We start from the raw sequence: 27,261 nt of genomic DNA on the forward strand, positions 1-27,261 counted from the left end.
CTGATTGAAGAGGAATAGGCCAACAAAAGTCTTTAAATGAATTCTGTAATAACTGTAGACAACTGTAGAGTTCGAACACTGGCAATTGTTTTTGGCCAAGGCAAAAGACCAAAATAGTGCCAGCAGTCTTGCTGGCTGCTGTCCTGGATTGAGTGTCTTAATAAGGCCTTCATTAAGGACACATGGTATTAAAACTCATTACTGATCTATTACAGTGAGAAAAGCACAAATATTAGAGCCATACGAAAAGACCGTGTTCTTTTTCATGCATCCACTGAGCATGTTAAAACCTTGTAATAAGGTTTACACACTTTGTAAGAGATGCATGGTCATGACATGAACAAGAATTTCTGGCGTTTAGAAAACATGCATCATTAACACAAACATTAAAAACACATTTATAAATGAATTGTGGGCATTCTGAACATCTGCAGGATTAAAAACAATACATTTAGCATGTTTTTAAGTCTGTACAAACAAAGCAAGTCTGACTGAACTAATTATTTTGAATCACACTGATTATAGTGGGAAGACACAAGGAGCCCAATTGAGATACAGAGAAAGCAGATTCAAGAATTTTACTTGGAGCCAAAGCAAGTTTAAAAACCAAATTCAACTCTATACATAAATTCTCCACCAAGTACAAAATACTTGTATCAGTGAACTCCAAGGTCAGGAAGATCAAAACATTCCAAGCGGACTCGAATGCAATCTGACAATGACCCTGAATACACATCAAATCTAGTTTGAAAGTATCTCAGAAAATCCAGGGTTTACTGTTAAAAGAGACTATTGTATCATCTGCTGCTTTGTCTTCTTCAGAGTCAAACCACTGACTGGTTCTGATGAAGACATAACTGTCAGCTGAAACTTAATCAGTGTGCTCCAGTCCCTTCAAAAGCTGAGATGTGCAACAAAACAGATGTGATGTTATTTCCCGAACACCCACGATTCATTCACAACAGAACCCAAAGACTTCCATACATTTTGTCACAGAACACATGACCCTAACAAGTACACAGGAACTTTTTTTTTTTTAACTTAACTGTATTTAGGTTCACATTGGCGAAGACTGCAGAAGTAGACTACAAATGATCCCTTACTTGAAGTTCCTCATGAGCCATTTTAAGTCAACATAAGCACAGCAAATACATTATCATCGTATCAAATATTATCATAGAGTTAAAGACAAGAGTATACAAAAAACTTTAGGCAATGAGGAAATTGCTAGAAGTAAAAACATCTGACGATATAAATGTTGTGCATGGCTGTTCTATTGCAGTATTTTTTTTTTTACTTCTTTTGTCTGCCCCCGTGAGAAGCAGAAAAAGTGTATGCCCCCACCCCACCATTTTTAATCAATCATTAATAATTGAAAAAAAAAGAGTAAAATAAAATAATAGTGAAATAAGGGAAAGCATGATCACGTCAGCAAACTCTTGTACATTTTCCCTAAAGAAATCATATTCATTCACTAAATATTTCCTCCCTTGTGTTTCACAAACCCCAGTTTGAGAATCATTGTATAATAGGCATATATTTACACTGGTAGTGTGCTCATGTTGCCTCACAATGCACTTCATTTACTGTAACTTGAACAAAAAACTTTTGCAGTGTGCCTCAAATGAACTATCATAGCTGCCATTAAATTCTGCCTAGAAATAGCTTCAGAGCTATACTCAGATTATTTTAGTGCAAATACAAGGTTCTGTGACACTACGTTTGGACATTAAGGCCATAATTTATAAACATCCAAAAAATTAATCATCTGGACTTGTGAGGCCCAAAATTGATGCACAACAACCTGTCTTCATTCTTGATGGTTATCTCAGAAAATGTTCACACAATGAATATTTCATACAGACAAAAACAGCAAGGAACTCAGAAAAAGTCTGCACTTAAGTTAGATAATATTGCCACATTAAATTACATCCATGTGTATAAAAAACACACAAAAACATGATAAAATTAGCGCACAAGTTACTGATAAATATGGATCAAATATAGGAAGCACTCTGTACTCTGGGATGTTATCAGGGAAGCATCTAAATGGCTGTTGAGAGCTTTACTTCCAGCCAATATGTACTATATGACAGCTGCCATAAACATGATGGGAATGCTAAAGTTGAGACAGTCACTGGGCTGTGCCATATATTTCACATCAAGTTTTAAAATGCAGCTGAAACTGAAAAGACACTTTAGGCATATGTTTGTCTGTTTAAATATGCTGACTGGCAGGGGGCCCTGGACGCATTCAGTGTGACATGAGAACGCTTCCTTTAGCTTGTCATAAATCATCAACGTTACATAACTGTAACTGCTGCAAAAAATAATTTAGATTATGTGGACACACTTGGATTGGATGTCTGTTAAGCAAGTAGCATACTGATGTTTCCCAGTTTTACATGAAAACACCATGCCATGCACTGTTAACAATCTAGTCTTGGGGGTTTTCATCAAACTTCCAGATTCTGAGCCTGTATTGTGTATTCAGTACACACGTGTGTATATATATATATATATATATATATATATATATACTTTTGTACTTGTTCATCCCTTCATGCCTTAGATCCAAATCTGTTGGGACTTTTGGGTCTTGACTGCCAATGACAAAAAGATCTCTGTGCAGCAGAGGAGCAGTTTCAGTGGAAGAGATTGAGTCAGGCTCAACATGGTGGAACAGTGACCTGTGGTTCTGGCCCATTTGACCTGAAGTCCCTGACACACCAAGCCGACAGCTGGCGACAAGGCAGCACTTCAAGCGTGCAGCTGACCATCACCAATAGGTTTTTGCAGCATGTCCTTCACTGATGGCACTAGTCAGACCTTATCTGTGGACATCTGAATGAGCTTATTGTATCAATGACGGAGTCAATTAAAGAGCTCTGTGACTGACCAAACAGATGTGTGACTTCATCAATTTATCAGTTTCTTCTTGTTTTTCGCCTCATTTTTCCTTTTTCACACGCTAAAGACTGCAGGCTGATGACATTTAGGTTACAGCAAAGCCAACAACGCCTCATAAAACATTTTAAATAGGACAGATAGATTAGGGATGGGCCAATATGATACTTTGTATCAGTATCAGTCCAATATTGGTCAAAAATCACTGGATTAGAGAAAAATGCATGACCTGACACAATCCATTATCTATCTATCACATAAATTCGTGATATCCTGATATACTGACCAGCTGAGAACACTGCTAAAAGTTCTGTGTGTGAAAAGGTTTAAATAAAAAGCATCAGAAGTACTGGATTATTGATGTTGAGGCCTATGTATTTCTTCCTTCATAAGAGTCTAATATTTGCTTCACAGTTTGAGCATGATGTTTTTTAGATGACTAGATTAAGCAAACGGGATCCATACAAATGTATTATTAACAATTTAGCTGTTTAAAGCTACTCCATATATTGCACATTTTGGAGGCCCCTTGTGGAGAAATGTGGTAGTGTTTTCACCCTGATACCCACTAGACACAACATTTTAAAATTACCTGAATAAAAATCTCCCCTTACTTCTTCTTAACTGACTCACATATGACCTACTGTGACTTTGGCTGTGAAAATGTAAACACAGGCTCTTTTCGTCTGATTTCAAGGAATCTGTCCTGTTGGCAGACAAAGAATAAGTATACAGATACAGCCAGTGTTCTCGCTGATAGTCTCATTAAGTTATGTAGGCCATATTGAGGCGTCAGCAATAAATTTAGACAAATTCATAACAAGTTAAAAACTCCTTGTAGTAGCTTTACAAGAAGGAAAAAGATGGCAATGGATTGGTATCTGCAGATACCCAATGTTTCTGGATCAGTATTGGACATGAAAAAGTGGTATCGAGCCATCCCTAATATAGGTGTTCTCAATTCATAATCTAAGCACAGAATGAGACCTTTTTTCTTGAATTCTAAGACACAAGAACTGAAGAGTAATTTGCTTTGCTTTTCTTTCCATGATGATTTCTAGATTATAACTACAGACTACTGACTAAAATATTTCCTCTCACACAGGTATAGAACATACGTGTGTGTATGGCAGTCAACTGGCCACAAACAATAGTCACACAATAAGTTCATGTGCAACTTTTTCCAGAAGATGCAAGGCAATAAAAAGTCTTTGTCTGCACTACATCTTTGAGGTCAGGTTGGTGTGTCAGGGCCCTAAGGCAGCCGGCAGCCAAAATGTAGGCCACAGCACGCTGTGTGAAAGAGACTGGAGGTGGATGTGTATTGTGGAGCACATTACTTTCGGTCCATCTGTCTTTGTGAGTTCCAACCCCCAACTCCAGCCTTCCTCTGTCCATCTCAGTCTCCTGGATTACCGTCTAGCACTAGGCTAGGTCTAATCTGCCTTTAAGCTAGTCTGAGCAGCTCTCTCCCTCTCTTTCTCTCTGTCCTCCTCCTGAAGTCTGGTTTGCAGCTTGACACAAATGCTGGTATCGCCGCTCCACACAGCCTGAAGGAACAGGTCTGTGTGTTCTTTTAGCTGGTCCAGGTCACTCTGGGTCCGTCGGTTTTGCCGGTGGAGCTCCTTGGTGCGGAGCGCAATGTCTAGCAGGCCAGATTTGCTTAGGATGTTGTATGTGTTGCAGAAGCGCTTCCTCTTTATATCAGCGTCAGTGTCGGTGTCAGTGCAGTTATGTTCTCCTGATGAGCTGCTCTCTTGGGTGGCTGCCTGGGGAACAGGCTGTGTCTGATTTTTGGAGCCTGCGGAGTCGGTGAAAGACAAGGAGGTGGTAAACTCTGACTGGCTGACTACTGATGAAGGCATCATCCTTGCAGGACTGTTGCTGGTGCTGGCCTCTGTTGTGTGCAGAGAAAGTCGACTCTGGAGCAGAGGAGACATGGTGGTGGTTGGGGTAGCAGGAAGACTGGGAGTAGCTGAGCCAGAGTTACTGGCACCAACACACAGACTTCTCTGCTGCTGCTTCTCTTTCTGACAGTGCTCCCGGTGGTTGGAAGTCAGACTGCTGCCTCTCTCTGACCCTGATGATGTGGAGGAGGAGGAAGATGAGGAAGCAGTTCCTCTCCCTGAGGAACTGGAGCTGTCTCCTGGATGTGGAGCAATCTTAGGGTAGGATTTCAGGATTGGAAGATACTTCTTAGGGCGTCTGTGTCTAGAGGAGGCCTCTTTGGATGCAGGGGAAGCTTGATGAGAGACCACAGGCTGGAGAAAGACCACCTGAGGCTGTTGGACCACAGGCTGAACCACCTCTACTGTGGGACTAAAACCCCAGGGCTTCAGAGCAGGAGGGTTATCTCCAGGCTGCAAAAGAAAGTCAAAATTGAGAGCTTCAAAAAGGCAGGACCCTCAAAAGCACTTCAATATTAAATACTTGTTTTTCCTGAGACACAATGAAAAAGAATTAAATTGTGGAACTGCAACACTCCTGACAAAAAAAATTAACAAAAACATGAACACTGTCCCAAATGACTAAAATGAGAAATAGTTAGAAGTATTTTCTGATGACTAACAGTAATAGTGACAGTCAGTAATAGTTTCAGGCTACATAGCAACATAACTAATTCCTTTTTCTGGAAATGGCATACAATGCAGGTCTACTTATTCAAGGTCCACATATTCAAACTGCCTTAGATCCTATGTACGGGTGATTCAATTAATATATCAGCAATCAGCAATTGGTTCATTGCCAGTTGTTTTGGGGTCAATTTTTGTCATTTTATTTAGGTAATTTAATGGTCTGAATGAGTGAGACCTGCTGTTCAGCAACACACTGTAGTTCAGTAGCATAATACACACCCAATATGATCAAGAACAAGGGGAAGAAAAATAGTCTGTAGAGGCTAAATATTTTCACATATAACTCTTTTTGGACTTATTTTGGATTTATTTTGACCACACCAAAGTTGGTGATTGTTATAACAGTGTTAAACTTTGTTTCTGTCTGCTGAGTTTGAATGAAGTCTGTTTTACGTTGAATTAACAAGGCCGTTAAACCTTGTCTTAGTTCAGTTAAAGTGAGAAACCTGAATTCAGATGGTGTATTTTTGTCTGTTGTAAAATTTTAACATGTGGCTCAACCCTATTGGGTCTATTCATAAGATAGCTGTCACAGGTCAGTCTCTTGTTGTCACCGTTAGCAGGAACTGTAGTTTGCAGTCTATACACTTAATTGTTGAACCACAGAATTACGATACATAATCACCAAATTGTTTTGTTTTAACTTCCCTTCTTCTCACTCCCTGTTGCTCACATGCCCACACATGCAACCTCTCTCTTCGTCTTTGGTGGCACTGAAATGACTGTTGTACACAAATCACTAAATTATTATTTCCATCCTTCATTGAGATGCCTGGCCACCCGCATTCAGCCCATCTGGAGGAGGGTCGGTTGACGTGCACTAACATGCAGTCCATTCATTCAGATAAACTGCACACACGTAATACAACCCATGTCTGTCAGAATGGGGTTTAACTAGTACCCATGTAAAATGCAAAATAAAGAACACACAAACTATGCCACCAACAACTCACTTTAAACAGAAGCCTACAAGTTACAATTACAATTTAACAGGAAGAGCACTGTAAGAGACACTGTATTGTAGAGTTCTGTAACTGATGTTCTATTTTGCGAATTTAATGGTCTGCCACCAAGAACCTCTGCTTGCTAGTCAGCACCAGAAATACTAGTCATTGAAACTATTTATCAATATTTCATTCATGCACAATGCCAGTTGCTGTTGCCTCTAAGATTTTATGCAGCTGCCTACCCCTAATCGGGGCTGTGGCACTGTCAGACAACAGCCCCTCTTGCCCAGCGCATATGCCCTGATTGCATAGGCAACCCCGGATGATTATATCAGCAAAGTCGGACAGATGACAGCTCATAAAACCAGCACGGTTTGGCAGCATTTTAATCCAGAAAACTGAAATAATGTTTTATGTAGACTGTGACAGAATATGCTGATATAAAATCACTCAACTGGAGAAACGTGCCCACATTAAGCACAAATATGGACATAAACCTGCAAGCGGAGCAGCAGCTGCTGCTGTTAGCACTGCTAATGTTAGCCAGGCTGGCAGTTCAGACACTGTCATCTGCTTCAGTCTGAAAAGTTGAAGCATTTAGTGAGTTGACATGTTTTGTACATTAATGTGTAAGGTTTCTGTTGCACAGTGCAAACTAGCGCGCATTTCAGTGGCATTTCAAGTATGATTTGGCAATTGCTGACTATGATCAACAGCTTCAAATGACTCTTAATACACACAGTATTTTTTGGTCACTGTTTAACATCATAAATTAAATATAATTAATAATTGAATTAAATTAATTCTGCTCAAATTTAACTGCTTTCTGAGTATTTTCTTAGTGTTAGACTAGTTGACCAGTCTAAATTAAATTTTGCATTTAATCAACAGGGAAATTAGTCACCAGGAACGTCCCTAATAAATTCATATCTGCAGTCATCGTTGATGGGCTGACAGTGGCCAGTAGGAAAATTTAAACATGTCACACAACCCTTTTGTATTGACATACTGTGATGGAAATTAATCATTCCATTTAATCAATCAAAACAAAAAGGTTTGACACAGACTAGACCGACACCATTGAGTTTAACTGATTAACAAGGTCAACAACACTGGTCTGCCCAAAAAACAAGGTAAAAATCTTTGTCATAGTAACTTAAATAACCCACTACAGAACCATGAATCAAGTAAACTGAATTCTTGGTTTTCACTGTCTAATCTTTTTCCTATTTTCATTGATGAAATCTTTTCTTAAATTTTCATTTAATTTTGAGGTACATCTATTTCTTATTTTTACATCTCTTCTGTTCGTCAGCAAAGAGTCACGAGCCCATGTGAATGGTCAGTGCTTTTTGGGTGACACATTCCAAGTAGCTGTGACTGGACTGTGAAGCTACAGTCAAGTTAAACACAGGTTCAATAAAACTAGACCACAACTTTCCTGTCCTGACCTGTTATATCACTGACTGAAGCTGAAAGGTGGATACCGGAATCCGAGTGAAAGCAGAGAACAAGTTCAACCACACAGGTCATGTTATTTGCCAAGGTTTATGTTACAGAGGTAAAGTTTTGCAGTGTGTAGCAGCAGCGTACCTGCTTGAGGAGGACATTGTTCATAATGATCATGGGAGAGAGGTTGGAGTAGGAGCCTCCTACAACAGCCAGCTGAGAGGGCTGGGGCCCCGAGCCAGCAGAGTGTGGTCCCTGCTGCACCACAGGGCGGGGTGAATCCTCAGAGTCTGTGGTGTCCATGGTGCTCATGTGCTCAGAGCTTGCATCTATAGACCAGGAGAAAAGTAAATGAGGTTCAATAAAGTGACACCTTATAATCTAAGCACATAAAATTGTGTTAAGTAAAAGGTTAAACCTGAGAATCCAGAGTCTCTCTCTGAATCGGTCCGGGAGTCTCCAGCCTTCATGATGCGTGGTCTGTTTGCTGCCCTTGAGTGACTCTCTGCCTTCCTCTTGGTGCTCATGTCCTTTCCTGCTGTACTGACAATGTCCTTGACTTGACAAGCTCTCACAGCAACTACATCAGCAAACCAAGGGCTGGGAATCAAACAACACTCAGTAGATCATATTTTCATGTCAATGACAGAATATGGAGCTGTGATCTCACAGAATACCCATCATCCTCCCCAAGTATGGACTTATAGGAGGCATAAAAAAGAATAAATCTGTAAAAGAACAAGAAAATAAATGTCTAAATATAAAGAGGAATAAATAAAACAAATAATAATAAGTCAATAAAAAAATGTTCTTGCTTTTCTCTAATGCTTTTGCTACCCCTTGAAGGGCCAAGCTATCACCTGACTTTGGGCATCCCTTCCTGCCCAGGTTGAGTAGTCAATTCCTGCACATATGAATCCCCCAAAATGGAAAAATATAGAGGAAAAAATACGTAAATGACACTGAATAAAATATTAAATAAAAACAGAAATACAGAAAAAAATCTAAATTTTAAACAGAAATAAACAATTGTGAAAAGCAATGAAAATGCTTATTATTATTCTTTCATATTTGTAATTTGTCTTTAAAATTCAACACATCTTTTTTTTCTATTCTTTTACAAATTTATTTTTTATTGGCACTCCTATGACTCCATATACTAACCTAGTTTTTTGTTTGTTTGTTTTTTTTTACAATTACTGTAGTAAAATTTCAAGACAAAAACTCACAGCTGCCATACAAAATATTAAGTGACGATATTAAAGTACGCTATGGAGCCTAGAAAAAAACAAAGATAATGTTAATAATTTTGCATCAGCCAGTTAAATGGTGTATCTATGGTTGTAACATTTGATATATGACAGCCTAGCTATAAGTAAATGGGCACTTGAGGAATTCAATCAAAGTTAGTTAGCTCTCTGGTTAGCAACGAGCTAACGTTACCTTAACAACGGTTAAACGCAAAGCTAGCTAACGTGAGAGCATTAACTAACAATAAGTGCGCAGAAACATTAGATACAGAAACACTACAAACGTTTGGGGAAAAGAAAATATATGCGTACGTTGTTCTTGGTGCTGCTCCAACGACGCTGTCTTTAAAGCCGAGGGGATAGCAGCCCACAGCAGCCGGGTCCAGGTGTCTACTGTTGTCTCGGAGACTTCTTTCTCTTGGTGTGGCCGTTACTGCTGCGACAGCCGAGCTAGGCTGCCTGGAACTCGGTGTTCCACGGTACAACACACGAGACAGAGCGCCCCTCCCCTGTCCGCTCGGTCACATGCAGAGCACGGTGGCAGCAGCCGTTTACCGTTGCAGTTTAATTGTCCTCTCTGAGCGTCAAAACGGAAAACAAGATATTGACGGCCCGTCGGCTTTCACTCATCTACCAACAATTGTTTGGAAAAATGCAAAGGACAGGATATTCGTTTCAGACACTCTGCCATATTTGGTAGTTTAGGGCGTAGCCATGTCTGGAGCGCCGACACGTCACATTCTGTAGGCTGCTACGCCCGCCCACTTGATAGATGTTCTGGCTTCTGATTGGCCAGCAGAACCAGCAGCTGAAAAACGTGACCGCCGCTAAATGTGTGGCAAGTTAAGGACATTGTGTTCACTGGTGTTTAGACGGGAGGTGTACAGTACTGAAATGTACTGTCGGGGAACCCTGTGACGTGATGTTTCAAGCGTAATGTTCCCGTGTATTACATAATAGACTGGTTGGCCTACAGCTAACCTAACTCTGCAGCATGTTTGAGGAAGTAAACACAGCACTGCCACTTAGAACAAAACGTCCTCACGTTTAGGCATGCTGCTCTTTAAAACACGTTTATTGTTGCAGCTCGTTTCCATACGTGCAAAAAGAAAAAAAGGTTTGCAAGTGTGCAATCACGCATAGGGAGAGAAGACAACCACAAAATACTGTTTATAACACTAAATCCCAACTTTTATACTTGGTTTATCCTTCCACTGGTTAATGACACAATATGAGCAGCATAATAGGCATTTCACATGCTGCAAAACAAACTTTCACAGTAGTACAGCTACAGTCATGTGGTTAGACATACCATTTAATGCATGCCTGGTGAGCTTAATCATCCTATTGAGAGATATACTACAGTCTTGGCTGTTGAATGTAACCACACCTCTATCGTCTCACATGTTACTGAAAGGCCATGAATGCAGTTTAAATCAATGGATAACAGTATCTCCTTGTGCTTTGTTAACAATGCCCTTACTACACAGCCTTGCGAGATAAAGAGGTCACAGTGTCCCCACAGGTCACCCGTCCTAATGGCCTCCCAATGCAAATGTAGACAACACAGAGGTTCCTTGTGTTTGGAGTGAATTTTATTTCATGAAGTTATCATGTCCCAACACAGAGTAATAACACTTTACTCAAAGTTACATATGTGCACCAGCAAGAAATTGGTATCATCACAGTTATAACAAGATTCACAATGAAGATGACACCTTGATTTTTAGCTTCTCAACTCTATTTTTCAATCAAAACTGACATTGATTTTGGTCCATTGAAAACAGAAAAGTTACAGCCAAAAGAGTTTGTTGATGTGATTATTTGCTTGATACTGAGTCAAAAAAGAAAACAATGTCGCAGACAGGGTTGAAAATCTGTTGTTTGATGAATGGATTGGATGAGGAAAGATATATGGACAGAAGATGAAAAGTTAGATGATCAGTTCACAGATGTGAATGTTGTTTGCCACTCCAGTGTCAAATTACATTTTGGACAGACTTGAATCAGTGAAGATTGATCTTGTTTTGAGGGAACTGGCACCTGAAAAGACAAAAACAAATTATTAAAGAATTTTTAATAATAAAGAAATGTTGTCTGACTTCACCAAATGTCTTTTGAATTTCAAATCTTCCAACCCAGCTCTGAGGCAGCAGAGCATTTGGTGTTAATAATTACATATTGATTATGCATTAATCATGAGCTACTGGTCCACTTTGCTGGTCTTATTGCTGGATTTGTCCCTTCATTAATTCAATTGTGGCTAATCAACCACAGGCAAGAGCACACAAACCTAATTTAGACACCAAATTGAAGGAAGAATTGGTTATTGAATATGATTATTAGAGGGCTTTGTTAGATACTCGATTCTGATTGGTCAGTTACATTGGTCTGTTATTTCTAAATACACTGTAAAAAATCTTACAGGAATTTAGTGGAATCAACTAATCTCTCATCATTATCTTAATGTAAATATGCAAATTTTATTTATTCAAGTTAATCAAACTTAAAAATTTTAGTATTTATATTTGGAATACTTTGGAACAGCCTACTGGTGGGCCTCAGAGGCAATAAGAAATGTCAAAATAAAATGCGTAACTTAAGTACTTCATATCAAATATACCTAAATAACATCATCCCAATCCTGACACATCATCATGTAGCTAGCTCTCACTATTAGCTTGCTAACGTATGCTTGGAGAAAGAAATTGGTCATTATGTTTTTTCTCATTACTTTGAGAATGTGGTCACTGGAAAAGTTTTAACTGTCAGCAGCAGGCTTACAGTTACAAAAGGTTGAGAACCCCTGCTTTAGAACTTCTAAACATGAGTTCTTCTAACTTGGAGCATTTTGACTTGAAATGATGAGTTGAATGAATGTGCTGTACAGAGTTCAGTAAAGTTATTAAAGAAAGTTTCTAAAGAAACATTGTCTGCACATCACAACATGCATTGTTTGAGAGTTAAAATTCTCCTGAGATCCTTCTTTTTTAATATTTTAACGAAAACATATATTATGAAAACATCAAATTTGTTGGTCTCAATATCTCAACCTTACTGAACAAGCTTTCTCAAGTACAAGTGAATCAATATTAACTCTGTTTGATTAGAAAAGTTGTTTTTTTTATTATCAGTGCAAAATTAACTCAAGTTGTCTTTTAAACATAAAGTTTTGAGGCAGCCTAAACATTAAAGATTTAAAGTTAAAACAAATAGTTACAGTTTAGCAGCTGTGATGTATGAAATGTCTGTTGCTATGGACACAGTTGTGATTGTAGACTCTGGCGGAGCAATAAAATAATTTTTAAATCAATAAAATAATGTTTTATATTTTATGTCAAATTACTGATTTTATTATTAAGTAGACTGGTAACAAGTGGGGCAGTATACAGTGAGTGGGTCCTTATGGTAAAATAGACCCTGACAGGGGTATGTATTACATTATACCTTACTTATTTGCTCTCAGTACTCCAAATGCCTATCAAATATCTGTTTCATGTTTTACATAACATCTCTGAGCTGAAACCACAAACAAAAAAGAGATTTCAGAATCTTGGTTTCCATAGTGCTCCTGTTTTGAAGCAGAGATATGTACTTGAATCTGTCTTTAAGCGTTGCTTTTGAGACACCATTTTAAAAGTCTTTGACTTCAACCTCATTTTCTATCTCTGTAGATGATTCTGGAGTGAATATTATCTACACTGTGAGTGAGTTAGATCACTCTTTTCATTAACAGATATGCTTCCGAAATTTATAAGCTCTCAGCTATTTCCAATTTGCAAGTGGACCCACTAATGTGCCGAAATGCAATCTCAGCCCCCTAATGAGAATTTTGACACTCACATGGATGGATTACAAAATAGGCCTACTGAGCACAGACATGTGGGGTCATAGGTCCCTTAAGACTGAACCTCTGTGAGAGGTGACATTCTCATTGCAGAGTGAAAGGGGAAAACGTCCTTCAAAACAACTTAAAGTAAAATCCTAAACATTCACTTTGTGGTTGTCAACCCATCATACAATTTGGGGCCCCTGAATATACTGTTAGAAATTAAAAACTCTGCAGCTGTGTGGTCCCTTGACCACTAAAGATGGGGGTGGAGGGCCTTGAGTTTACAAAGGAATATAAACTAGTTATGCTTGATCAGTCAACAGCCACAACAACATGGCCACACAGGTTTTTAAACAGTAGATAAAATACTTGTACGGAAACCTACAGACCACCACCAAACACAGTCTTACCCCACAATGACTTCAAGTCCAATGTCTGGCTTTTAGCGAGGCTGATTCAGAGGATGGATTTCTTTTAAGGCTGCAGGATAAGACGTCCCTTCACTCTCCCTCTCATCAGAGAAGATGGTGAAAGCCTGTAGTCACTGCTTCAAACCACTGACCTTAAACAGATCCAAACTACTTCAAATCACCCATCGTTCCTTGTTTCACAAAAGCAAAAACTTGATGTGCTTCGATGACTGATCCAGTATTGGTCCAATACTAAAAATAAGGAACTAATTAACTATTTAATGCTTAAAGGTTCAGTTCACTTAAAACAAAACTCACATGTTAATATGTATGCTGAAAGATTAGATTGTTACTGCAGTTGTTACTGAGGAGATCCCTCCATATGTGATTACAGTTGAAGTAATGAGTAACAAAATCCACAGTTTGTTCTCATTCTGTATAAAAATGGCTTCTCAAGTTCAGCTGAGACGAACAGAAGACTTCAGCAGTTTAGGATGTCTTACAGTCTTTTCATTATTCAGTCCTCACTGAACTGAGGTGCAGGGATAATGACACAGACTTTCCTCTTATTACTGAAAAGACTAAAACTCAAGATGCCCAGAACATGTGAGAAGACTGAGGACTATGTCGCTCTGAATTCTGGAGTTAGACTGGCAGACTGCTGTGGTGACATGCTGGAGCCACGGTCCCCCAACACTATGAAAGCCCCATGATCCAACACACAAATAACACAGCCTCTACCTTCGTAACGGTCATCCCGTCACTTTCCTCTGGCTCTGGAGGCTCAAACATGTCTGAACATGTCCAATAAAGCTGCTAGGCAGAGCGTCCATGTTTCGGGTCAAAATGGTGTTTGACACTGAAACAGTGGAGCAGAGACGCCCTCAGTGTTTCAGAGCAGAGAAAAATGCTAATCCTTTCCTGATTTTATGACCTGATTTAATATACTTAGTGATTTTAATGATTCAAATTTGGCTGGGTGGTTAATAACACATGTTTCTGTGGTGTGACAAGCTCAGAACACAGTATCTTTAAAGGACCAGTGATTGATTTAGTGCATCTAGCAGTGAGTTTGCAGACTGCAAACACCTATGGTTTTTCAGCATGAAACTTCCAGTTTAGCCTCCACTAACTTGAACTGGATAAGATGATTTAATCATGCTGTTATTGGACTAGATGAATTGAATTCTGATAGTGAAATTAGTCATTTTGCAGAGACTTGATGCTCAAAAAAAATGTATCTACCATTTTACAGATTCTTCACAACGAACATTGATGAGGAAAAAGACTTCATTAGACATCATTACACAGTTTGGCCACTATGTCAAATCGGTTTCAAAGCCTGGTGCTCTTCTCTTTGAGAAAGGATCCGTCCAGGGCCACTGTGGACAGGGGCAATGATAACACAAGTGCTTCAAATGTTTAAATGTGTTGTTTTAGGTAGATTTGAAAAAAAGTCAGTGAGTCCTGGATCCTGCAGTTCCTGTTTGAGCTGGATAGTGTCCCCCGGCCTGCCACTCCAGTCCTTAAACAGGCTTTCTGTTGCAGTGTCCAACCCCGAACAGAGATAAATGACATCACCCGGTTTATTTCCAGACTTTAGAAAGTTCCCTCTAAAGCCACAGACAGAAGACATTATACAGCTGTTTTAACAGGCTGAGTAGTACTCAACACAGATGAGTAATCTGATCTTCATATGTAAAATACGTGGAGTGACCCTTTTAACATAACCACTTCATAACACTCTATAAACCCAGTTACAGCTTTAAACTTTTAAACATCATAATGCAGTACACATTATTTATTCTGGACATCTCATTCTTTATGGTACACTAATTCAAAATTGGTTACGCAACAATTCCCAACGTCAAACAAAAGAGAAAGAGGAGAGAAGCACAGAGAGATTAGCGATGCACGCTGCTTTTTTGACTTTTAGGTGAAAGAATGAAGCCCACAGACAAACAAAATACCAAACTCACTGCACATAAAAACTCCTGGAGTGGACTGTAAAATTCTATTGTTCTGTGACTGAATTGCTCAGGCTTAAAAGTTCACTGGATTCAACTTGTGCAGAAGGTAGATTTGGCTGCTGTTTGGGTTTATCTCCTGGTCAGACTGAGTTTTAAGGTCAGAGTTGAGCTGTGCTGTTTTTGAACTCATGTTTCAGTTGCACCTTTATCTCCAGTGTAGTGCACTCGGATTGAGTCAGATGCATATTGACTATCTTTATTGTGGATAACATTTTATGTAACAACATTTTATATTTTCTTTTCTTTTCTTTTCTTTTCTTTTCTTTTCTTCTTTTGATATGTGAATCTGGGACAATATTACAGAAACCTCTTAACTTGCAGATCTTAACAGTTGTGTAACTGTGGTAATTAGGAACTGATAAAAAGCATAAAAATGAACAGTTCCTAAGTCATTGTTCTTATCCTAATTTAAAATAGGAACTGTGTATCACACAAACATCTTAACTTCCCAATATCTTAAATAAACTCTCCAAATTTTGGGATAACGTTAAGCTGAATTAATTTTCACCTTTTTCACCTGTAGCTAACTTGCTAATGAGCTAACAGTAGTTTTCGCCAACAGCTAATTGTAATTTTACTTAACAGTAACTAACAGAAGTTTACCTTTTTGTATGTTTAAATGTAGGCTACAGTATGTTTCAGTAGGTTTCAGTGAGAAAAAAAAAAACCAACAGTTCCTAGTTTACCTCAGCGAGATGAGAAAAGTAGTATTGGTTGCTAGATAAGAGACAAAAGTTAGTTAGGAATTTAGTTAGGATTTACTTCTGTAATACCAAATTCAGAAATTCCTATCACTCTTCCTATCAAAACCTAATGGTAGAATCAGTAGGATTTGTCCAAGCTATTCATAAATGTACCAGAAGGATAATCAAATACCCATATTTTGGGTTGGTGAAGCATTCCCATAGACTTTAAATAGAACCTGACAGGCCATTGCCACTCAGCTTTGCTGCCAGTTTTTCCCAGTGGCCACTTGTGGTATTGCATTTTCCCCCATAAGTCCCCATTATAAAAGAAATGTCTGTGAAACTGTTGACAGGACACCTCAAACTGCAAACAAGGTCAGTTTTAATTCTTTTTGTTATGAATTTTTGATCCATGGAGTTTTTATATTTGTCAAAACCTCTGTCTCGAGCTGAAAAAAGCCATTTAAAAATCTGTTATCACAATGTAAAGTCTGTGGGCTGAGTGGGAACTCGTGGGTGGGAACAATGGGGCGAAATCTATCTATCTAGTTAGCTAGCTAGGTAGCGAGCGAGCTGAGCAATATAATGAAAAAAAAAAGAGTAAACACGGGCAGGGTCTCTGCAGGTACAGACACTGCCACACACTTCCAGATGGAGCATTTCTGTAATATGGCCCCTGGTTATTTTCAGACTGAACTTTGACACTGGCAGGCATTAGTTGAAACTATCAACAGCCTTGTCCAGATTATGATGCTACAAATGTTCGGTGGCTACAGGCCTGCCAAAGACAAGAGCAACACATCAGACAGTATACTGTGATATGGTTTAACCTCATCTGTCTTTGGTAGTCTGACAGTGTGAAGGAAACAGTGATAAATGTAGCAGTGAATGTCCAAATATTATGAAACAGCGAGTGTGTGTGTGTGTGTGTGTGTGTGTGTGTGTGTGTGTGTGTGTGTGTGTGTGTGTGTGTGTGTACCACAGGGGGGCAATCCATCTCTTACTTGCCACAGCCGCTGGCTGTCTTCTTGTGTTTCTTCCTCCTAGCTCTGCTCTTGATAGACTCACTGCTGCTGTGGAGGAAGACCAAAGTGCAATGAAGATATTGATGTGCTCATGTCTGACTGATAAAATGCTCATCTACTGACCTTCTATTATTTAGCAGCTTTTGACGGAGTCTGAAAGAAGGGAAAACCACAAACAACAGGCAGTTAGAAGGTAACACAAAGAGCTTCACACAATAAAACATAGAAAAATAAAATAGATAAATTAAAATCAATCAATAAATCAATAAATAATACTTCATACAGCAGATAAAAAGTGAATAAAAGGTTAAAAGTAGAATCAGCAGGATTTGTCCGAGCTGTTCGGGAACGTACCACAAACATTGTTGATTGCTGAGTTTCATTCACAACAAGTCAAATACTGACATTTTGGATCAAGCACAGCAAAATAATGAGAAAATAGTAAAATACAGACAGAGGGTCTTTGCAAATAACACCACCACTACTTCTAGTGGTTCATAAGTGATGATTGAAAGGGATTAGAAGATTATGTTATGCTTGTTTTTTTGTTTTTGAAAATGTTTCATATGATGCTTCTAAGAGCAAAGTATAAAATATAAAACACTAAAATAGAGGACATTAAAAGAAAAACAGTCCAGAAAATAGAAGGTAACTAAATAAGTTCATAATAATAGAAAAAGTAAAAGGATAGGTTAACAGATGAAAATGTTGATGAGGTATGACGAATGAAGAAGTAATGTATTAAGCTTTGTTTAAGCTATGTTTAGTCACGTGTACCAACTTGTTTCCTAATTCTCTGACGTATCACATGCTTTCGAACTTATGGCAACTAGCTGCCAGCAAGGAAATGTACTGTTACCTTGAGTAAATTATGTATTTCTCTGGGTTTGACCCTTGTTGGAAACATTTGGGATAAGGTAAATACACAACTCAACAAAATATATCATTATCGTTTTTAGGAATTTTAATGCTGAAATGCTACATATAGCATTAATTGGCATGTAGCATTTATTAGACAGAATCTGTAACTTGTATCACTTTATTTTACAGTATATTAATAAGACATGACAAGCCATACAGTTTATATCAAAATATAAATAAGAAAAACTAGAAATATGTTGTTTATTATACAGTATTATAACTGTACTGTAAACTAAAGTAGAGTGAAATCACATATCTGGTACTTCCTCATATGAACCGGAGTTAGAGTAATATTTTGTCTATGGGTGGCTGCACAGACAAATTTTAATTCTATAGACAGATGATGTGATTTGATTAAAGAAGTGGGCATCATCTCAGCTATCAGCTGTACTGGACCAGCCAAAGAAGAGAAGGTAAAGTCTAATAAGGGTCTAACAGTGGGAAACTGTACTTAACAGTGCAGTTCTGTTGTAATTTGTCCATAATTACCCTCGAAGAAAATCTAATAAGGGTCAAATAAAGGGTTTAATACCGTCTAATAAAGAACATATTGTTAATATTTTTTTTTTATCCAATTTGATACAAAGTGTGGCTTGTTACGCCTTATTAGTGTACTGTAAAATAAAGAACGACCCCATAATTTACCTGCATTCACACTGCTGATGCTCCACAAATGCGAGGTGGGTCAGTTGAGAAAACATGGGATTAATCCTCATCACCTGAGAGACAAAGCAAAGGGCAAACTAACACTCAATACAGAGCCACACATTTCACAGGAAGTGCATTCTGACGCCTCCCTTTAGGTATTTCTGGTGAATCATTTCTGATTAGAAATCTTGCTCCACCTCCAGAGTGATGTTACGTTCAAGGGTGGGCTGGCACTCCAGGTTGTCATCGCCACAGCAACCAGAGCATCGCCAAAGTGGGACACAAGCAGGCACGTAGATGTACTCCACTTCTCCAGGGTACTCCTGCTCCACATCCACCAACTGCTCCATCGGTCCACACAGGCTCTTTGCCCACACCTCAGTGAAGGCCATCACTGCAACACAAGTTGAATCTTAAGCCTTTAAATCATTCGCATGAGTCAATAATGTCTGTTCAATGGGATGTGATCAATACTGTAAAAATAAAAAGCTTGTTTTAATATAAAAAGTTGGTGACTGGGCTGCCTTAAATATTTAAGTTGACTGGATTTGCAAAGACAAGTTGAGGTAAATATGTAACCATTAAAAACAAATAAACTTTTCTAGTCGTATGAATTTGATTTTTTTTTTTCATTATGATGAAAACAAACAACCATGACTTTTCTTAAAATGTATCAGAGACACACAGCATTAATGTTTCACATAAAATGTGAAAAAGAAGGATCTCGGGGTAGTTTAAACTACTAAACAATGCATGCTGGGAAGTCTGCTATGCTGATCATGTATTTTTTGAAAATTAATTTAATAAGTTGATTGAACTCTGCTCAATACAATCTTTCAATTCATCATTTCAAATCAGAAGACTTAAAGTTAGAAGAACTTGTTTACACACTGTAAAAAAAAAATGAGAAAACGCACAAATTTCAAGGTAGCTACCTTCACAAATTTTTTGAGTTTTGAATCAAACTCAGTCTTAAGTTTTGAAATAAAACAAACAAAGCTTGCTGACCTATGATCGTTTCTTGAGATAATTTACGTTTCCTCTTTAAATAAACTTGAGTCTTTGAGTTTTAGAAACCAAAAAGAAAAAACAAAACAAACAAAAAAACATTTACTTTCTAAAAACTTACTTCAAAAATTGATCACAGTGAGCTGTGAACCTGATTTGTTGTTATTTGGTGCTTGTAAATTAAATGGTTGCAGCTGAAAATATTAAATTGTTAACCATCATTAACTTACTGCATCTGTCACTGTGCAATGATTTACTCAACGAGGTTTAAATATCTCAACAAAACAATATTAGTTGGTAAAACTTTTTTTTGAAATGCAAGAGCTTGAGTTGGTGACAAAACTCTAAAGTCTATTGTAGTAAGGTGAGTTTTCTCAACTTTTTTGTTTTTACAGTGTAAGTTCTGGAGGTAAATACTAGAAATTTTAAGTATACTTAACTTGAATAAATAAAACTTGTATTTATATTAAGTTAATGAGAAAAGATTAGTTAATTCCACTTAATTCCTGTGTGTTTCTTTTTTACAGTGCATGTTTACCTCTTGAGTGACGTTCTTCTGGAGGGTGAGGAATCTGCAAAATACATAAAAAGCCTATAGAGATTAATCTTTCAGTTGAATTTGTCATAAGTATTAACATCAGTCACATACATGGTTGAATGATACAGAACCTGCAGACAATCAGGAGCTGACAGAGGTGAGATATGGGCATGATATGAGTTTGTAAGTAGGTTACAGTAGTGGTAGCTTCATTGAGCAGCTGCAGAGCGCCCTCTTGTGGCAGACAGATAGTAGTGCACACACAATGATCCAGTACAAACAATGATACAGCATGGTTTCTTCAGTGTACCACTGTGCCGCTGTTTCCAAACCATCAAAAAAAAGCAGTAAAATGAGCCAGCCAACGACAAAAACACACTTGATTTCTCAGTTTGTCGCAACAATAGAAGGTTTATTTTTACAAGAAGCAAAAACCTTCCAAGAATGCAAAGAATAACAGCAAAGAATAGCTGCTGCCTTCACGCAGGGGAGCTTTACACACAATCAACACAGTTAAAACAAAGGCAGTACTGACAAGTACCATGACACAGCGTGAATTTTCCTAAGTTCTCACAACCCAGCCTTCAAACTCACTGTGGCAACGTTCCCAATTTCTGAACGCCAAACTGAACAGAAACACAAGTGTAAGGTTGATCTTGGCTCTCTTCTTTTAAATATCAACAACGTCTTTGTGTCTCCTCACCTCTCTGCTGCTCTTCTCTCACTCCATGAACACTGATGGGAAAACTATCATCACAGTGGGCTTTATTGTGGGATTTATACATTTGCTTGTGAGTGAGTTTGTATTTGTCCCAGTTACAACGCAAACTCAGAGTCTCCACGGAGTCTTCCAACAATAGAACCAGATGTATTACAATAGCTGTAATTAGCATAAAACATGCAGACATGCATGAACAAAAATTCTCCATATTTTTCCTTTTTAGGAAAGATATGGAAACTTGTTCCTCTCTCATGTTTCTTTTTGACTCTAATTTTGTAACTTGAACAAAGCTTCCAAGCAATTGCAGTGGTCATTATCATTCTGAACAAAAATTGATTTCACGTGCCATTTTTTCCCCCCACATGTTCTTCTATTTCTCTTTATACGATTTTTAAATATCACATGTATGTTCTGCTTCTGTGCTTGACAAACAAAGTAGCTGGTTTGCTGTTTTACTGCATTAAACCCACTGAAGTCTCATCTGTGCTGACAAGAGTTTAGTAATGAATCATGGTATTTGTTGGGGTCTAGATCTGATGTTCTCCTCAAACCTGCATTTTCTACACATTTTATAAACTGGGACAACCGATTAGCAATGGAGTTTTGCAGTTATTAATGTGATGGTCAATTTGTATTTTAGAAATGGCAACCTAAAATTTTGATTAGTTAGTGCTAAAAAAAAAAATCATCATATTGCTCTTAATGGTTAGTGGGAATTATCAGTTTTGCATCATAATTTTCATTCTCAGTAAAAACTAACTATATACATCATGATGTTATGACATTTGTTGGGTCTGTACTAACCAAACATATTTTCTTATGAGATTTGTACAGGCCAGGACATCTCTGCAGCACTACAGTACTTCATTGTGATGCTGCTTTGTCTGACATTTTTACTTTGTCAAAAAACAGCTGCTACAATATTGCACTTGGCCATATTGTAATTTTGATAAAATTTTAATTAATTGTGTTGCTCTAATATGTCTTAATGTATAGAACAATGCAAGTTGTATGACGTTGCCAAAGTCCATCAAATACAACACAGATGTACAGTACATCATTGTGCTCCACATGTTTGGACCTACTTTTCAAGTCTTTCCTGTAACAGTTATTTTCATTATTTCTTAATCCACCAGTCATTTTCTCTACTAATCAATTAGTTGTTTAGTAAATATCAAAATCTGCAGATCAGTGTTTCCCAAACCTCAAGCTCAAGATGACATCCTCAAATATCATGTTTTGTCCACAACCTGAAGATATTCAGTTTACTGTCATGGAGGAGTGAAGAAACCATAAAATATTCACATTTAAGGAGCTGAAATCAGAAAATCTTAACATTTTTTCCTTAAAAAATGACTCAAACCAATTCATCAGTTAGTCAGAATAGTTGCTGATTAACTTAATAATCCATTTATTGATTAATCCTTGCAGTTCTACAATAATTTGAGGTAAATTTAAACGTTAATTCAAACTCATCTCACATCAGTACACCTGTAAGCTTTGTGGACTGCATTACCACATATTATAAAAATGATTCCACAGTCTATATGAGAGACGCCTTTATAGATTTTAGCTTTCACTGAATCACAGTCTCATCGCCTCCTCATAAACTATAGTGCCTGTTCACTGGGCAGTCAGCTTCCTGCTGGGTTGCTCTCAGTGTTTCTCTCTAGCTTGGGCTCAGATGTTGTAACACCAAGAGGGAGACACACAAAGATGCGAAGGATTCTGGACTCGTCACAACCACGGGAGCTGCACAGTCTTCAAACCACCACTGCTGTCTGTATTGTAAAAAGCCTGGAGTGTGGAGCAGATCTGTCCTCTCCCAGTGGAAAAAGTCTCATTCAGATCGGAGATACAATGATGATGCTGCAATGATAATTGTTTCTTAATTGACTATTAATCTAATTGACAACTATTTTGCTAATCGATTTAATCGTTTTGAGTCATTTTTAGGGGGAAAATGTCAAATTCTAACTTCTCAAATGTGAATAATTTCTGGTTTCTTTCCTCCTCTAAAATGTAAATTATTGAAAAAATTTCAACACAACTTATTTCAATAGAATTTGGAGTTTTGAGCAAACCTCAAACTTTTAATTTTTTTTCTAGTAATATTTTGTTAAGACAGTTTACTCTTAGATAAACTTGAATCTTTGAGTTTTAGAAACACCCAAATATATATGTATATATATATATATATTTAAAAAATTGTTTCAATTGCAACAATTTAATTTTCAAGCTGCCAAATCATGAAAAAATAGGTCCACACTTCTAAAACTCATAGATTCAAGTTTATCTATAGAAGAAAAGAAAATAATTATCTTCACTGCAGAAACTTTTTTATAGTTAATTTCAAACCTCAAAGTGAAAAAAGTTGCTTTAGGATTCTGGGTTTTCTCAAACTCTCTTTTCCAGTGTATCTGCGACAGTAATTGAACATTTTTGGGTTGTGGATAAAACAAGACATTTGAGGACTTCACCTTGGGCTTTGGTAAACAGCGATTGACATTTAAAAAAAAATAATTTTCCAACCTTTTATAGACCAAACAACCAATCTGTTAATCGAGACAGTATCGACAGTTTGAAGCTTTGTTGTGTTGATTTAGCCTATTTTCACCATAATGACCACAAAAAATAAAACTATCTAAATAAAAATCTATTCCTGCTTCTTTTTCAATGGCTAACACACTGCTCACTGTAACTTCACCTGAGAAAATGTAAACACAGGCTTGTTTAATCTAATTTCAAGGAAACTCCGACCCGGAGACATTAGGGATAAATATATATCTTCCATTGTTTCATTTCCTAATGTAGACCATATAGAGGCGTCAATAAGAATTCAGAATAAAATAAGAATGCATTGAGACCGTTTCATAACCAGTTCAAAACCCTTGTAGTTGCTTTAAATGATAATGAATATAATCGTTGCAGCTCTAATTCAAATGTTACTCCCGTCAGCACTGTTTCAAGTGAAGAGAAGCAACACTTAGTATTCAAAATAATACAGGCTAAACTGAATTTCCACATAAGCAAATAATAATCTCGCTAATTAATGGCCCACACATTTCCAAAGCAAATTGCGAATTTCCCATTTAAACAAGAAACAAAACGTGGCCTGCAGTGATGACGCTCCAAAAAGTCGTGTTTTGAAAGATGATGACTTACGTGCGCAGGTACGAGCTGCAGCAGAACAGACAATAAGAGATGCGAGAGTCCGATGAAACTTTGCATGATGCCAAACACGAGCAGTGACCTCCCCTCGTCTCTGTCCGTCAGGAACAACTGATAAAGTCTGAACAGCGGCAGCCCGTGAGGCGGACAGGCTTCTGATTGGTCCCGCTGTGCGCGAGCTGGGAGCTGAAGAGCGCACGTCAAAGACTTGAATTTATAACCACCAGCTGATGATCAATAAGAAATTATTCCAAGTTAACAGGAGGAGAAAGGAGGGGGGAAAAGTAATCACAGCCTCTGTCTCTGTTTCTCTCTGACAAACACACAGGAATCATGACGCAGTCATGAAAGCAAACTGATGTCTTCACAGTCAGCGGTGGACTCTGAGGGACAGGGGCGGGGGGATGGGATGGGGATAAAAAGAGCTCCAGCTGTATGGGATGGAGTCATACTTGCTAATCTTAAAATAAATAAAATCCGCAAAAATAGGGAGGATTGCAAAACCAAAGTGGGAGTTAGGGAGTTCATAAACTTAAGAGTGTGACACAGGAGTGGATTTTCACTCCTGTCTTATCCCAGTTTCATGACAGAGAAAAAAAAAATCCATCTCAATCCCAGAAGAATGTTTCATCCCATCTCACTTCCATCAATCCACAGTCCTCACATGACATTACACAGTTTTATACATAAATAAATGACAAATTGTTATCATGATTCACACTCCACACAACTTTTTTGAGTTTTGTAGACTTGGTTTCCTGCAGTCTGGTGACTTTTAAAGAATAAAAATAACAAAATAATAAGTGCATTTTTTGCAAACAGGTGCAGATGAACCATAACTGAGACATACTAGCTGGAAAACACAATGGCACCACATGCTACATCAACGTAGAAGGCCCATAAAGGACTAGTATGTTCAAATACTATAACATAGCTTGTTACTTCAATACTTCAATACAGATTTGTCCAATTTGTGGTGTTCTTATGATGCTTATGTTTCATGTTATAATATATGCTATCATATATTGGTTGTTGTTTTGTTTTAGGTTCTTTGTGCAAAGCAAATTCACTTTGGGGCAATAAAGGTTTAATTCATTCATTCAATTTAACAGGACAGTGACGTGTACAGAAATGAATGAAAATCAAAGGCCTGGAGCAACATGAAAGTATTCCTGTTCTGTTGTTCAGAAACTAAAAGGCACAAACAGACTGATACGGTGCTTTTAAGTCCTCTTGTTGTTGTTTTTTTTAACTAGTCTGATTATAAGAAGATGAAATGCTGTCTGACAGGGTTAGGCCACAGTACAAGACGCCCCCTGTATCTCTGCACTAACCGCCAGCACACAACAGCTCTGAGTTCACTTCTGGCTCTGGTTCATACTTTAAGCAGTCTGCTCCTCTACATGTTTACGCACTCGGGCCCTCAGTAAAAGTCTTGGCACAAATGCAACAGATCCAAGGTTATCAGCACTGATGCAACAAGGATGAGCAGAATGTCTTAGAGGTAACCCTCCTCCATTCCTGATTCTGGCATGTTTATGCACAATCATGTTTTTACTACAGATTTCGGTTATCATCAGTTCATGTCTGGTTTCATTGCTAAAAACATCTGCTGTATAAATTTAGCCCTCCTGTTACACAATATCAGGCGTCTTGATGTTTTCACTTACAGCTAATAGCGGTTCCTGATTATGTTTACAGAATGACTTCCAGGTGCAGTGCAACCAGCCACATTTCTTGTTTGCTCGTTGTGCAGGGTGAGAATGACAAGCACAGAGGTGGCCCTACATTTATTTGCAGGGCTCAGATGTGTTTTCACACCCAGCGTGATTTATGGGATAATTGTCTGGTGTTTGTGTTGAAAACAGCCTCTGTGGAAGAGATAACCATGATGGATCATGCCTCTCACTCCTCGCAGGCTGTGATGGTGGAGCAGCTTGATGCTCCTGTAAGAGCAGTCATGTTGGTATCACTTTATGGTAAAGATACATGAATTACTATGAATTTATACATGACTTAAGGCATGGAAAAGCATGAATTCATTCATGCAGTACCTCAAAAACTATAACTATATTAACAACATGACACAATGCAAGAACAATACATTAATTAATGCAACAACTAAGGTATTTCAGTCATTATTGATTTCTTACTTATTAATGATGTTCATGTCCGGTTCATAGATGAGCCTGCAGTTAAGGGGCCAGGTAAAACCTGACCAGTCGCAGCAGTGCTCATGTATCTTGTAGAATTCCAAGTGTTGTAATGATGATTAAGCAAGCATGACTTTTTCATGACTTAATCATTTTTGGGGTCTGTTAAATAAAGTGATGACCTGTCTGTCTCTAACAGTGATGAACAGCGTATGATTAAAGATGACATAGTTATAAACTCACATGTTTTAACCATTTGTTGCTTATGCATACAAATGCGAATTCCAAAAAATTAGGGACAATGTGTAAAATATAAATAAGAACAGAATGCGATGATCAACAAATCCTTTTTCGAACTGCATTCAATTGAATACAGTTAAAAGATAAGATATTTAATATTAAAACTGATAATGTTTATTGTTTTTGGAAATACACACTTATTCACATGTTCCAAAATATTTTGGTCAGGGGCAAACAAAAGACTGGGAAAATTGTGAAATGCTCAAAAACATCTGTTTGGAACAGTCAAAAAGTAAACAGGTTAATTGGTGCCAGTATCATGACTGGGAATCAAAGGCAAATCTTGAACAACTCCCACAACACCCAAGTTGGGGTGAGGTTCACCACTTTGTGGAAAAACAGCATGGAAAACAGTTTAAGAACATTTCTCAACACAAAACTGCAGGAATTTAAGGTTTCACCATCTACAATAAAAAAAAAAGATTAAGAGAATCTGGAGAATTCTCCGCAAGTACGGGGCAAGGCTGAAAACCAATATTAAATGCCCGTGACCTTCGACTCCTCAGACAAGCACTGTATTACAAACTGACATGACTGCGGTGCCACTGTAGCTCAATTGGGAGAAAGTGCACCTCATACGCTGAGGCTGTCAGTCCTCTGCAGTGGTTGCTGGTTCGATTCCCGCCTGT

General features: G+C 38.0%; 2 protein-coding genes across 5 annotated transcripts; both read right to left on the reverse strand.

Annotated features, from left to right (window-relative positions):
- Positions 1–3,961: 3,961 nt before the first annotated feature.
- cipcb (CLOCK-interacting pacemaker b) lies at positions 3,962–9,864 on the reverse strand. Of its 4 annotated transcripts, none has more exons than XM_084738028.1 (5): positions 9,502–9,864; positions 8,800–8,843; positions 8,358–8,539; positions 8,084–8,268; positions 3,962–5,267 (listed from the first exon to the last, which is right to left on the reverse strand). In XM_084738028.1, the coding sequence occupies exons 2-5, from the start codon at positions 8,811–8,813 to the stop codon at positions 4,344–4,346; spliced, it is 1,305 nt and encodes a 434-aa protein (XP_084594154.1). In that variant the 5' UTR covers positions 8,814–8,843; positions 9,502–9,864; the 3' UTR covers positions 3,962–4,343. The 4 variants fall into 4 exon arrangements, with proteins under 4 accessions (XP_084594154.1, XP_084594157.1, XP_084594158.1 ...); XM_084738031.1 differs by having other exon boundaries at positions 8,358–8,667; XM_084738032.1 differs by lacking the exon at positions 8,800–8,843 and having other exon boundaries at positions 8,358–8,519.
- A 767-nt stretch (positions 9,865–10,631) lies between these two features.
- Positions 10,632–24,551, reverse strand: LOC146314166 (vascular endothelial growth factor A-like). The gene is made up of 7 exons (XM_084738087.1): positions 24,174–24,551; positions 20,288–20,321; positions 18,939–19,135; positions 18,739–18,812; positions 17,296–17,325; positions 17,152–17,220; positions 10,632–11,232 (listed from the first exon to the last, which is right to left on the reverse strand). Exons 1-7 carry the CDS (start codon positions 24,237–24,239, stop codon positions 11,196–11,198), a joined length of 507 nt encoding a protein of 168 aa, XP_084594213.1. The 5' UTR covers positions 24,240–24,551; the 3' UTR covers positions 10,632–11,195.
- Positions 24,552–27,261: the final 2,710 nt, after the last annotated feature.

Source organism: Lutjanus erythropterus, chromosome 15 (assembly GCF_056507025.1).
Source record: "Lutjanus erythropterus isolate fLutEry1 chromosome 15, fLutEry1.hap2, whole genome shotgun sequence".
Lineage (NCBI taxonomy): Eukaryota > Metazoa > Chordata > Actinopteri > Lutjaniformes > Lutjanidae > Lutjanus > Lutjanus erythropterus.

Bases quoted from the DNA above. Each gene is read 5' to 3' on its own strand.
- LOC146314166 (XM_084738087.1), bottom strand. From the start codon at position 24,239: ATGCAAAGTTTCATCGGACTCTCGCATCTCTTATTGTCTGTTCTGCTG. The intron at 19,136-20,287 runs GTAAACATGCAC...CTTGTGTTGCAG, and splicing joins AGAAGAACGTCACTCAAGAG to TGATGGCCTTCACTGAGGTG. The intron at 17,326-18,738 runs GTAAATTATGGG...CCCTTCTTTCAG, and splicing joins CATCAGCAGTGTGAATGCAG to ACTCCGTCAAAAGCTGCTAA.
- cipcb (XM_084738028.1), bottom strand. The intron at 8,269-8,357 runs GTTTAACCTTTT...CCTGGTCTATAG, and splicing joins GAGAGACTCTGGATTCTCAG to ATGCAAGCTCTGAGCACATG. The intron at 5,268-8,083 runs GTACGCTGCTGC...TTTCTTTTGCAG, and splicing joins ACAATGTCCTCCTCAAGCAG to CCTGGAGATAACCCTCCTGC.